General features: G+C 35.9%; 1 protein-coding gene across 1 annotated transcript in view; it reads left to right on the forward strand.

Annotated features, from left to right (window-relative positions):
- The first annotated feature begins 41 nt into the window (after positions 1-41).
- Positions 42-13,540, forward strand: part of LOC129223276 (muscle-specific protein 300 kDa-like) — a 175,047-nt gene continuing 161,548 nt past the window's right edge. Inside the window, 1 exon segment of the mRNA XM_054857842.1 lies at positions 42-374. Coding sequence (XP_054713817.1) covers positions 128-374 — 247 coding nt within the window. The 5' untranslated portion in view covers positions 42-127.

Genomic DNA, 13,540 nt, shown 5'->3' on the forward strand with positions numbered 1-13,540 from the left:
GAAAAGAAGAAAATCCTTTTTACGCAATACAGGTGTGTGTTTCGGTTATCGTCTGTGAGATAACAAAACCCCATCCCGGCAGAAGCATGGTCGGCGCTCTGGGCTTCGTGTCGTACGATTTCGTGTTATGCTCCGTGTGTGTTGTGGTGGTGGGCTTGATGACGCTCTTCCTCCTGATGGTGTGTATGCTGAGCGTGGCGGTCAACGAGCACCGCAGTCGCATGTGAGGTGCGGCATGGAGCCGCACCGGCCTCGCTCGCCATGGCGGAGAGCCGCCCTGCTGCGGCAGGAGGACCGCCAGGGGCACAGGGTCGCCGACGGGCTCGATGTCTGCTCGCCCCGGCAGTACGACCGGCATATCCGCCGCATCAGAGGTCAGTACATGTGACAGCTGTCACTGTATGTTTTTTTTTTTTTTTTTTTGGCTGTACAGTTATCAGTGGCGGCGATTCGGTGGGGGGGGGGGGGCGCCCCCCGCACTTTTTTCATCATTAAAGATCACCTATACATTTTTAAGATTTAAATTTCAAAAAAATTCTGCGGAGACCACCCAACGATAGCTTAAAACTTTTTTTTCTACTTCGGTTTTGAAATCTTTCCGGAGGAGAATCCGTAAACACGCCGTAGTCTGTCCTTCTTGTATCTTCAAAGAGGGCTTAAACGTGTGTTATTATAAGATTCTAACTTCAATATTTTTTTCTGGGAAGTGAACCCGCTTCTCCCTAACATCTGACACCCTAACAATGTCTGTATGTTTTTCCAGCACCAATCATATTTTCATGGTGTGACTATCTGCCAGGGCGGCTAGATTAGCCGTTCACGGTGGGTTGGTTAACGCCGCCAGAGGCAGTATACTTTGGGGGCTTCGCCCCCTCGTACCGCCTACATTGGAACATTAATGAATCAACATTACATTAATCAATCCTATTTTTCGCCACCCCACGTGTCGTACTCTATCCAATTTCGCTAGGACCTGTAGTTATCGATAAGTTTTCTGAACTGTTCAAAATGAACGAAAATGTGTCCAAATGAAAGAATTAACGTGGAATGAGATGTTTCCAGAGTTTTTGTTGTTGTTGTTGCTTGAATCTCACTATTGCCTCAATAGTTTTTTTGGTGGAGGGGGGGTGGGGAAGAGAGCATTTTATCCATCTCCAAATCTGTTACAGTTTAAAAAAAAGAACTACATATTAATTAATTAATTGATTTTTTTTTTTTTTTTTTTTTTTGTTTTTAGCTGAACACCCCCCCCCCCCCCCAAAAAAAAGAAAGAAAGTCTAAACGTGAAACGGGATTAATTTTTTTTTTTTTTTTGGTTGCAAATAATTTCGATTTTTCCAATTAAAAAAAAATCTCTTAAAGTTGGCCAATTATTTTTTTTTATTTGTTGAATACTTTTCCTTTTAAGCCTTCTTCTTTTTTTCTTTTTTTTTTCTGAGTATGGTCCACCAACGTAGAGACAAAAATCGAACCATCAAATTTTATTGCACGTAGACTGCTGATAAAGGCACACGAAATCAAGTACGTCTTGTTTTGTGTTTATATACATGTAGATTTTATTATTTTTTTTCTCCTTTTATATTCATTTAATATTTCAACTGAATAATTAATAGTCTCTCATAGTCAGGGTCCCTCAGAGCGGTTTAGGGTTTCAAACATGGCTCAAAATTCAACAAGGTTTTCGTTTATGCAAAAAATTTATTACTGGTCTTATTTTTTTTTCTCTCTCTCCCTCCCTCTCCCCACTCATTTTATCTTGGCAGACGCTAATATTAAAATAGGCATTATGTTTGATTTTAATTTAAAATGGATATTGTCAAAAAGAAAATTAAAAAAAAAAAAAAAATAGGAAACGTAACAGGGAGAAAGGGTTGGAAAACGATGCTCTCGGTATCTTCGATCTTGCTGTTCGTTCTATCAGCACTTACTGAGACTTATCAGAATCTAAGTTTTTCTTTCTCCGGTTCACAGTGCTTAACTAAGCATTTTTCGAGTGCTGAAAGAAAAAGGTCAAAACACTTGCAGATATAATGCTACATTTTGTCATTATTCCTCATAAAATAGCCATCCTACATCAAACTTAGCTAGTAATTTTATAAAAAAAAATAAGGACATCCGGGGAAAATTATTTTTACGAGTTTTTCATCTGGTAGGGAGGAAATTCACCCCATCGAAAGATGACCGTTTACCCCTTGCAACCCGTGTAAATGAATTAAAACGTTACTGAGAATGCTTATTTACCCCATAGTTTGAATGATTCGTAATAAGAGTTACAGTATATCGAGAGAAAAGTATTCGAAAACGAGTTACAAGATGCTATAACCACGGAAGCACGCGAAAACTGTAAAAATGAAAAAAAGTTAGAATAGATAGTAATCGAAGGAGCATATTGAGACATTTCTTCACGGAAAAGTTATTCGCTGTCGTGCCCCGTTACCGGGATAAGGTATTAAAGTGTACAGAAATTTAAAGAAAAGCGCCAACTTTAAAGACGTCGCGTGAAATTGGAGGTACCAGATTTCATCCTGCATGTGGCGGGATATTCATCTGCAAAGCGTGTAAAACATATCCCATTATTCGCAGAAACTCACTAAAGTTGGCGACTTTTTCTTAAAATTTCAGCTGACTTCAATACCTTGAATTTCAAAAACGAGGACACGAGGGCGAATAATTTATGCGTCCAGAAATTGTTGGAGAATCTTCAGTGAAGAACCTTCCCGTATTATTCAACTAAATTTACAGGTATTATTAAGATTCAAATGAAGTACGTTGATGGGGGGGAAGGGGGCTACATTTACAAAGAAGTATAGAACATAACTTACATAAGAAGCAGTGGCGACGATTCAAGGGGGGGGGGGGGGGCGCCTGCCCCAGCCTTTTTTCATCATCGAAGATTGCCTCAAAGTTAAGATTTCCATTTCAAAATATTCTGGGTGAGATTACCCGAACATTATCGTCAGCAAATATTGTTGAAAATTTCAGTTTTAAACTTCAATTTTGAATATCACTTTATATTCTAGAAACAATTTCAATGAGTAAAGCTTCAACTTTTGAGAAAAATGATAGACATATCATTTTACTTTTTTCGCAGGAGTAAAATGTGTACTTAGCTTTTTAGTTTTAAAAAACTTCCATTGAAACTCATTTAAAAGTAACCTTGAATGTAACTTCTTCGAAAAAAAAAAAAGAGTTAAGAAAGAAGAGAATGAGACTTTTTTTCAAAGGAGCAGAAATCCTTTTCAAAAAGGAAAAGATACTTGCTCTGTCTAAAGCAGTGGTGTCTAACCTATGACCCGTAGGTGATAGGTAACCCATGAAGTTGATTCATGTGGCCAGTGGTGCTCCCATTAGGATATACTCCATATACGCCGTATACTCTCAAACATTTTTTAGACGTATAGCGTATACCCTCAAGTTTCAAAATTTTTCATTTATAATTCAGATTCTATCATCGTATTTTTAAATTTCCCCAAAGCAATGAAATGGTTTAGCTGACGGTTACAATTGTTACCAAGGGACCCTTATAACTGCCCATAAAGAGTAGTTATTAATCGTTGCAGTGGTAGTTAAAGTTAATTTTCGAAACATAATTAAAATATGAAACTTCAATTTTACCAGTTTTTTTCTTCTCCCGGGAAAACCTGGAACTCTATCACCCTTCGGTTATACCCTCAAGAATTTATGACCATATTATGAATATAATCGCATGAATATTGTGCACAACGAACGGATTACTGGGAGTATACCCTCAGAAAAATTGATGGGAACATCACTGCCTGTGGCCCGTTGTTATATTTACTGTTACTAGTCGAAAACGACGCTCTGGGACCTTCTGAAACAACCGACTATCTTCTTTCGATATTATAAGAACGATTGTTGCAAATTTTGAGCCAAATGGTCAGAAATCGTTTTAAAACACAGATGGTAACTTGGTATGAAAAGCACGTATTTTTACTTCCTTTTACAAAAAAGGAAGTATTGTATTCGCGAAAAAATGTTCACCCAAAAATCGGCCTTAATTTCCATTTTGCTCACCCCCAAATGAATGTTAAGTTTTTTTTTTTTTTTCAACCCGACCACACGTGGATATGTGCCTAGGAACGTACAGACACCCGAAATATCCATTTTGACGATCCCCGAGTTAATTAAAACGAGTTTTCTCGTGACGTCTGTACGTATGGATGTGCGTATGTGTGTATGTATGTCGCATAACTCAAGAACGGAATGTCCTAGAAAGTTGAAATGTGGTACGTAGACTCCTAGTGGGGTCTAGTTGTGCACCTTCCTTTTTGGTTGCATTCGTATGCTCCGAAGGGGGTCTTTTGCCCCTTTTTTGGGGGAAGTCATTGTTAATTTCGATGTAAACTCACGTGGTGTTATAATGTTTACACTTGGAATATATCGCCAGTCTTTTGGCCGCCAACTTGGCGACAAATTTGGCGATTTTTTTTTTTTAAATCTGGTTTCAATTTGGCCACTGTTGGCGATATTTAGACAGTAAACTATTGAATCATATTAAAACTGCCAATAATGAGAAAATGACATTGAAGTAAAAGGAAGTCATGTGACGCACACATCAGCTCGTTTTAGTATTTCATTACTAACGACTTATTCTTTGTAACATCCTTTCCTTTTCCCGTGTTATCTATAAAATAAATAAAAAATTAATTATAAACATTTCAATTTTATGTGTGCTCTGGTCTGTGAAATTCATCTTCATATGATATATCATACATCTTCATATTTATCATATTTGAGGTTGAGTGCTCAGGTAAAGAAAAGTAAAAAAAGTTTGAGCTCCATTGGTCAGACAAAGAATTAGTTTATTTTTTTAAGATCGAGCATAAAGTATACTCTTTTTACTTTATTGATTTTCTTATCCTGTACTTATTTATTACTAGTGGTACCTGCACGGCTTTGCCCGTAGTAGACAGTTAAAAGGTTATTTGGTTCGCCTGTATGCAAATAATGGATGGTGAATTTCTCGCCTGTTTGCTATGTTAATTTGCTCACCCATGTTATGGTAGTTTGCTCGTTCACGTTATGATAATTTGCTCAGTGAAATATTCTTAAAATAGGAATAGAAGAAGAACAAAATCGTATTTTTGAAAAATCGCTTCGAGGCGCTCACCCCTATGCTAAGAACTAATTCTGTGCCAAACTGTATGAAAGTCGGCCTACTGGTCTAGGCGCTATGTGCGTAACAGACATCCAGAGATCCAGACATACAAACTTTCAGCTTTATTATTAGTAAAGTTTTTTTTAAAAATTGTTTTCGAAAAAATGTCGTTCTCTCTGTTCCCACTATTATTATTATTTGTCTCTATTCATGTGCTTGTCAAAAAATATCGATGTATAATTCGTTTTTTCCTTGACAAAAAAATATTGCGAAATGACTTATTTTGCTTCGCCATTTCCGTTTGCTAAATCGCGGAATGTCAATCCGATGTTGGATAACAGGAAATAGTGATGCTTGTATCTTGGGATGTCTTCCATGATTTTACTGCTTTTGATGCATAATCGAGCGTGTTCCAAGGCCCATGAGCAGCGCTTCGGCGGACAATATGGAGATGCACTGCGACCGTGACTGTATCGAAGTGATTTACGACCGTAAAGGTCGAACACGACACTTCCATGCGTCTGAAAGAATGCCGAGAAATCAAGGAAGCTAATCTGAATAAAGTGATATTGCACAACTTTTTGCTTGAGGTTTCGAATTCAGAAGTGCTGTGTTGTCGTGCATGAAATTTCTAGTTCTACAAGCTCATGTACACGTGAATTGATTAGCCGAAAATTAAATAACTACCGTTGAAGGAAAAATTTCGTTAAGGAAAATCAAAGGAAATTTCCAGCTCAATGGGGTGGTTTCCTTCAGTCAAAAGTACTACTTTTAGTCATTGAAATGGATAGAATGAGCAAAAAAAAAAAAAAAAATACATGGACTCAGAAAATACTTTCATTTTCCCAACAGTTTTTTTTTTAAATTAATTTTTTAAAATGTCCGATTTTTCAAACAAGGCGTGGTCTTTATGACGTCACAAATGATGCCTTTTGGCGCATCTTTCTACCACGGTTCCACGTTATGATAATCAAGCAGCGAATTAAAATTGCGCTCTACGCTTGCTATCAACCATATCGTTGCCAATATACGTGAGTAAAGATGCGAATTAAATATTTTGTTCTGTGAATGGCAACATTGAATGGCATTTCATCATTTGTGATGTCACACGACAGAAGTGTAAACAATGAAAGCGCACCGATTTAAGTATTTTTTTAAAAATATTAAACTTAAATAAATTATTTAAAAACTGGTCAGATCCTATGTTTTTAAGCACGCTTTTTCAGAAAAAAAAATACTTTTAAAATTTTGGGAACGACCCCATTATGTTCTCATGTCAGAGATATTTTTTAATGACTCTACAAACTTATTTTACGTATTCAGAATCGTAAATTTAATCTCAAAAAGGTAGTTGTGTGTATTTGTACACTTTGTACTTCAAATAAAAATTTAGAATCGTCGATAATATTTTTTTTAAATAATAAAATAATAATGAATAAAATTTAAAAAGAAAAATGTGTAAAGAAGAGCAATTGGAAATTTCACAATGTTGAATGCTTGTTATTTTTGAATGTTTTGTTATTTTTTTAAATACAAAATGTCCAAGATTCTGAATATTAACTCAATCAAAATAAAAACAATCAAAATAAAACCTACACATCTTTTCTTCTCTTCAATCTACATTTTTCTTTTCTTCCCCTGCCATCGTTCATTTCATCCTTTAAAAGTTAGCCTTTTATATAGCATTAGTGGTACCTGCACGGCTTTGCCCGTAATAGAAAAATTAAAAGGTCTTTTGGTTCGCCTGTATATTTACAAATAATGTATGGTGAATTTTCTCGCCAATTGGCTTGTACCCATGTTACGGTTCCACGTTATGATAATTTCGTAATTTACTCGTCTATCTTATGATAGTTTTGTTCTTAAAATTGGAATAGAAAAAGAACCACATCGAATTTTCGAAAAATCGCTTCGAGGTGCACACCCCCATGCTACAAACTAACTTTGTGCCAAATTTCATGAAAATCGGCCAAACGGTCTAGGCGCTATGCGTGTCACAGAGATCCAAACATCCTACCGACATCCAGACATCCTCCGGACAGAGAGACTTTCAGCTTTATTATTAGTAAAGATTGATCACTATTAATTTCTTCACTGTTATCCTGCATTTCGTTTCTGCAAAATGTGTTTCTCTAAAAATCTCCAGGAGGAGTAGTTTAACCCCGTTAAGACTCATGCTTTTGTGCGTATGGATTAATGGTGGAAAATTAAATGACCATTTTTAAACTTCTAAAAAGTCTTATTCTCAAGATGAAATTCGTATATCTGTACTCTAATCACTTTGAGCGTTTCTTTTTAAATTTTAGTGAAAATCAAATACAGTCGACTCCCGCTACAACGGTATTCGACTTACGCGAAATGACTATAACGCGAGTTTTTCCCGAGTAAGGAGTTTTAGGGCGAACGTGAATTCCTCGACCGCAGTACGAATTTTTTTGGAAGGAAGTATCGGTTTTGTTATTGGGTCCTAAATATTGATTTCATGAATATATTTTCCTCCCATATTGCCACTGATAGCGGAAGATCCCTTCAGCATACTAGTCCACGCATCGCTTTGTTAGTGCATCAAGTAACCACTCGGCGTCTTTCTTTCTTTTTTCTGTCTAAATATTAAGGTTGACGAAATAAAATGGCACCTTTGTGCACTGTTTCATCTAAAGTTTGTAAAGATGGGAAGAAAAAGAATGTTTCTGGCAAAAAAAAAAAAAAAAAAAAAAAACGTTCAAGATATTCGATATGCTTGAAAAACTAAAGTACGTCGACGGTAGCACGACAATAAGTATATAATAAGTATAAGTATAAAAGTATATAAGTGATAATAAGTAATAAGTGATAATAAGTATATAAGTGATGTACGTACCTTACGTACGTAGTTTTATTTTATGTCTTTTCCTGCCATTAATCATTGTGCATCTTAACACTTTTTTATGTTGATTGAAGCAGATTTTTTATTTTTTTAAGTACAGTTTTTAATTATAAGAAACTTGAATGTATAGTTGAGGAATGCTTTAAAGCATTTTGAGAGGTGTTTATAAGTGTATAAAAGAATTTGGTATTTTTCAAAAAAAACTTGTATTCGTACCCTTTTCTACAACGCGAAATTTCGACTTACGCGAGGAGTCTTGGAACGCATCTCGGGACTCGACTGTACATTGTCCAATGTTTTCGATTTTTAGAGGAACTCTTGACGCAGCTGTCTTAGGTTCCAATTTAGCTTCACTGTACCAAGAAAATTGACTCATGTCTTCCGACAATAGGTACTTTTCTACTGTACTATCGGTGCTTTTTGAACGCTAAATTTGAAGACAATACAACACAAAAATTCCGACCCAAAAAGTTATTTTTCTTTTAAGTCAAAGCATAATTTGCACCTAAACTAAATCCAGAAATTACTTAATAACCATTAATTTACCAAACAGTTACAAATTCTTCCACTATAAAAATCATATCCTTGTGACGGAAAGCTTAGAAAAAATAAAAGTTAAGCAACTTATTGATATTTTATTTCTTAATCATTCTGAACTTTAAAACAGTTTTTTCAATGCAATTGACTCTGAAAATTAAGAAAAAGTTAAAAACTTTCATTCAAAAATAATAATGACTACTTCAAAATCATATTTACAACCGCACAAACATTTGATGTAGTTAATAAACATAATTGCAAGTTTACGTTTGTTCAATGCTATAAATGGCGTATCTAGAAGTTGATTTTTTTTTTTTTCGTCAGGGTGACGCTGCGCTCAACAGTGACGATTAATTACCTAGCATACTCTATAGACGGTTGTTGTTCACTGAAAAAAAAAATTAATTTGAATTTTGACATCTTGAATTCAAATTATGTTTTTCGGAATCACGAGTGTGTGTTTATGTGTGTGGGCGGTATGTGTGTAGGGGGGTATGTGTATGTGTGTAGGCATATGTATTTGTGTCTGCGTGCAGGTATAAGTGTGTGGGTAGTTGTGTGTATGAGTGTTTGTGTGGGGGGGGGAGAATGTGTATGTGTGTGTAGGCATATGTGTTTGTGTCTGTGTGCAGGCATGAGTGTGTGGGTAGTGGTGTGTAGGTGTCTGTGTATGTGTAGGTGTCTGTATGTATGCGTGTGTGTATGTGTTTGTGTGTGTAGGTGTATGTATGTATGAGTGTGTATGTACGTGCGTGTATGTATGCGTGTAAGTGTAGGATATTGACGCAACCTGGAGACGGTTTTCGCTAGAGGAGCAGCATCGTGAGGCCGGCCGGTCGACGCGACGGTGGTGCTGCAGAGGGTGTTGGCGGGAAAATAAAATGATAGGACATCAAAACAGTCAAATGAAAGCAATAAGCAATCGTGATTGCTCAAAAAAACGGACGCAGTTAGAAATACAACGCATTATAGTTGACTCACATCAATTTGAATTAATTTCTCCCAGGAGAAATTTGAATGTTTATCGCTTCGGTTATAACTTGTTCTTGAACGATGCTTCTCGGAATTCTGGTATAATGTGACTGCCGCCCTGGTTGGAAAACTGCGCCATAACACCAAAACGATCCTTCTAATTAATAAATGCTGCGCATCTTTTACCGTTAAGTGACACATTAAAAATGCCATTCCCATGTATTGTCATGTGTGATTAATATGTATTGTGAAACATGATTTTCTCCCCCATTTTTGTTGATATCATTTTTTCCTGCTTATTTTTCATTTCTTAGAACCTTATCTAAAGCTTGCTGTCCATCTTTTTTGACAGATATCAGCCTCGAACAGTTTCTTTCAGAGCTTTGTTTCTGATAAGCCCTTATACTTTTATGTATCTTCGAAAACGTGTTTGCTTAGAACATTTTATTTCCTGAAGTTGACGCTTTTCAAAGCTTCAATATAATCTTCAAAAATAGAACTGCTTTTATTTTATTTATTTCTAATCTTTTATGTTTCTCATTTTTATGAATATGAATCACTCATCAATTGCGTTGCGTTCTACTACAACATGAAAGCAATATTAGGATGCAGTTACATTACAATTTTCAAATGCAGTTACATTGCAGACACAGTCACAGTTACATTACAATCTTTAAAAGCGGAACTGCTTTTGTTAAAAACAATAGCAGCAGTAACATTACGAAGCAGTTACATTACTAAGTACAGTTACATTACAAACCTCAAGTAGTTACATTACAGTTACAGTTACCATTACCATCCTCAAATAGTTACATTACAGTTACAGTTTCATTTTAATTCTCAAAAGCAAAACTGCTTTTAATTACTTTTTTTATCTTTTATGTTTATAATTTTTATGAATGAATTTCTCATCAATTGTGTTGCTTTCTACGAAAAAAATAATACAATTTTACTATGCATCTGTATTACAAAGCACAGTAGAGTGTCCATTATCAGACCTCTCGATTAATATCGAAGTGTTTAATCACTCAAGCCTTAAGAAGACGAATTCGTCAGTGAATTATGTTGCTCAAAAAGGGAAAAAGGAACGGTCACGTGACAATGAAGATGCTAAATACTCTTCTCTACTAGAACATTTCCTCTGAGATTATAATTGTAGTTTGTCTATTTCCTTGATAACTTCATAAAAGTTATGATCGTCAAAGCATCCTTTATAAAATTGCTATCATGAAAGTTTTACTTTCAGAAAAATGATGATCCCTAAAGTGAGTCCTTCACAAAATTATTCCGGTTCGTTGTTGTGAAAGCATAAATCAGTTCCTTTATTTTATAACTATCTTATAATATACTTTATATATATATATATATAACAAGCATCACATGACTTCCTTTTACTCCAATTTAAAGATAATAGTGCCTCGGAGTGAGCAAAAAAACACTTTAAATACTTTCATTCCAAGTCTGTTGCGAACCGAAGCAAAGAAAACGTTTTATACAGATAAATTTTCCCAATATTGGCAGTTTTAATGTGATTCAATGATTAACTCTATAAATATGGCCAAACTGAACAAGATTAAAAAAAAAAAAAACCCGCCAAGTTGGCGACAAAACTTGGCAACATATCGCCAAGCTTTTGGTCGCCAAGTGTTTGGCAAATTATAGCTTCGCTTGAGTTTACATTAACAATGATTTTACCCCAAAAAGGTGTAAAAGATCCCCTTTGAACATCCGAATGCAACCAAAAGAGAAGGTGCACAACTAGACCCCACTTGGAGTCTATGTGCCAAATTTCAACTTTCTAGGACATACTGTTCTTGAGTTATGCGAGATACATACACACATACGCATATACATACGTACATACGGACGTCACGAGAAAACTCGTTGTAATTAACTCGGGGATCGTCAAAATGGATTCTTCAGGTGTCTATACGTTCTTAGGCATGTATCCACGTGTGATCGGGTTGAAAAAAAAAATCAATATTCATTCGGGGGCGAGCAAAATGGAAATAAGGCCGATTTTTTGAGTGAAAATTTTTTCGCGAATACAATACTTTCTTTTTTGTAAAAGGAAGTAAAAATCTGCAAAAATAATAACGTTCTAAGGTCTAAGCATATAGCAGACAACATCTAGTAATGGAGAAAGTTTTGGGGTTGCTATTTCAGCCACCAACATGAAACATTTTTGTTTGATTGTCACGTGACTTTCTGCGGTGCCGCTGAATTTCAGTGGAATTAGTATCGCTTTTCTCGTAAAAAAATATCTTGGAGTTATCCTAAGTATACAATAATTGCCAGGGATCGCCAATGAATTATCGCGCCAAATGGAATGCGAAGTTCCGTCCGGTGAGAACGAATAAAGTGACAGGTGGAGCTTTTCCCGTGATTTAGAAAACGCACTCAATCTACTGGGATGATCTTGTCGCATGTTCTAATAGTATTTTTGTAGAATTCTGTCTTTTACCTGGCAGTTGTAGAATCGTTAGAACTAAAGGAATCTGTAAGCAAATATCAAGTAGAAAAGTGAAAAGCACACTTGGTTTTGTTTTACAACCGCTGATTGAAACATAGATATGGAGCAGCCATGTTGTGTTTGTGGTCCTCAGAGCTTTTGTGAATGGTCCGGTCATCCAGTCATATCCTGTAAATACAATCAAAAAATTTATAATCTGTGAAAAAAAACATGATGTGTGGTATTTTATAATCTGTGAGGCACACCCTCAAAAACTTTTTTCCCTTTTTTGCCAGAATTGTCGATTGCTTAGGGCCCTGCTGGAAAGGGCTGTTTGTAATGTAAATTCAGCGTGAAACAATTTGTTCATGATGCACATTAATTTTTATTTTGCTGCATGTATCAAATCATTGGCATATGTATATGACTGTTGGAGTGGAAAAAAGAATGAGCTCTTTTTCTTTAGAGTCTTTTAGTTGTTCCAACCTTCTATAATCTCCTGTTTACATTGTTTGAGAAAATTCTTTATCTCAATATCTCTCGGCATTCCTTTCTTTTGATCTCAATCCTTTATGATGTTTCCAAAAATCGGGTACTTTTTTCTTTCTTGGATACCTGTTGCTAGGTCCACCCACTCCAGGCTTCTGCTTTTCCCGATACAGAAATGATTCTAATCTTGGCACTCGACCTTCAGAGGGTTGTGTGTGTACCTATTTCTCTCTGCACCGCTATCTACGATTGAGGCAAATGTCAGGAGTGCCGCTGCAGGGCTTGGCCACCTTATCGAATGCTCGTTCTCCCCCTTGGAGCCATTAGCGGGGGATTAGAGATAAATATTTGGGTGGAGACTTAGGAGAGTTTACTGGGAGGTGTCCAAATTGGATAATCAATTCATTTCGGCCTTTGGCTTTTAAGTGGACGCTAGTGACCAACGCAGTGCGGAAGACCTTAAGTAGCTGTCAAACGTTGTTTTTTTTTTACTTGCGAAAAGGTAAAAACTTCTGAAAGAAAAGCGCAAAATGTTTTGCAAAAAAAGGGGGGGAGGGGGCGAAAGAATCAATTTGATTCGCTGACCGTTAAAAACTTTGGAGAAAGAAATGCTGATCGGCGATTTTTTTTTCTTTTTACATAAGAAAAGAAAAAACAAAATGAAACACTGCTTTGAAATAAATAACTGCTGTAAAAATTATTAAGCTAAAGATAAACTATTATAATGAATATAATTTCGTGAATAAATCTTTGTAGAAAATCATAAAAACTAAAAAAAAAGGAAATTGACGTAAAATATGTCATACAGTTGTCATTGTTTTCATTTTTTGAGCAGAGATTTTTTTTTAATACGGACGGCCAAAAATCTCCGAGGGCTGATCATTTTTTCCCGCGGATCGGTATCCTACCAGCGGTTGAGAATCCTTCACCTAATTAATCAGTGTTTACAGTCAGGGTAACTTTGAGGCACTGTTTCTTTATTTTACTGCCTCTTTCGTATTTTAATAGCGTTTTGCGGGCATCACTTAGCATGACACTGAAGAAAAACTCTTGACGTACTGTCCTATTAGTTATTCAAAACCAAAATTAAACCATTTAAAATGAA

This window comes from Uloborus diversus, chromosome 5 (assembly GCF_026930045.1).
Source record: "Uloborus diversus isolate 005 chromosome 5, Udiv.v.3.1, whole genome shotgun sequence".
Taxonomy (NCBI): domain Eukaryota; kingdom Metazoa; phylum Arthropoda; class Arachnida; order Araneae; family Uloboridae; genus Uloborus; species Uloborus diversus.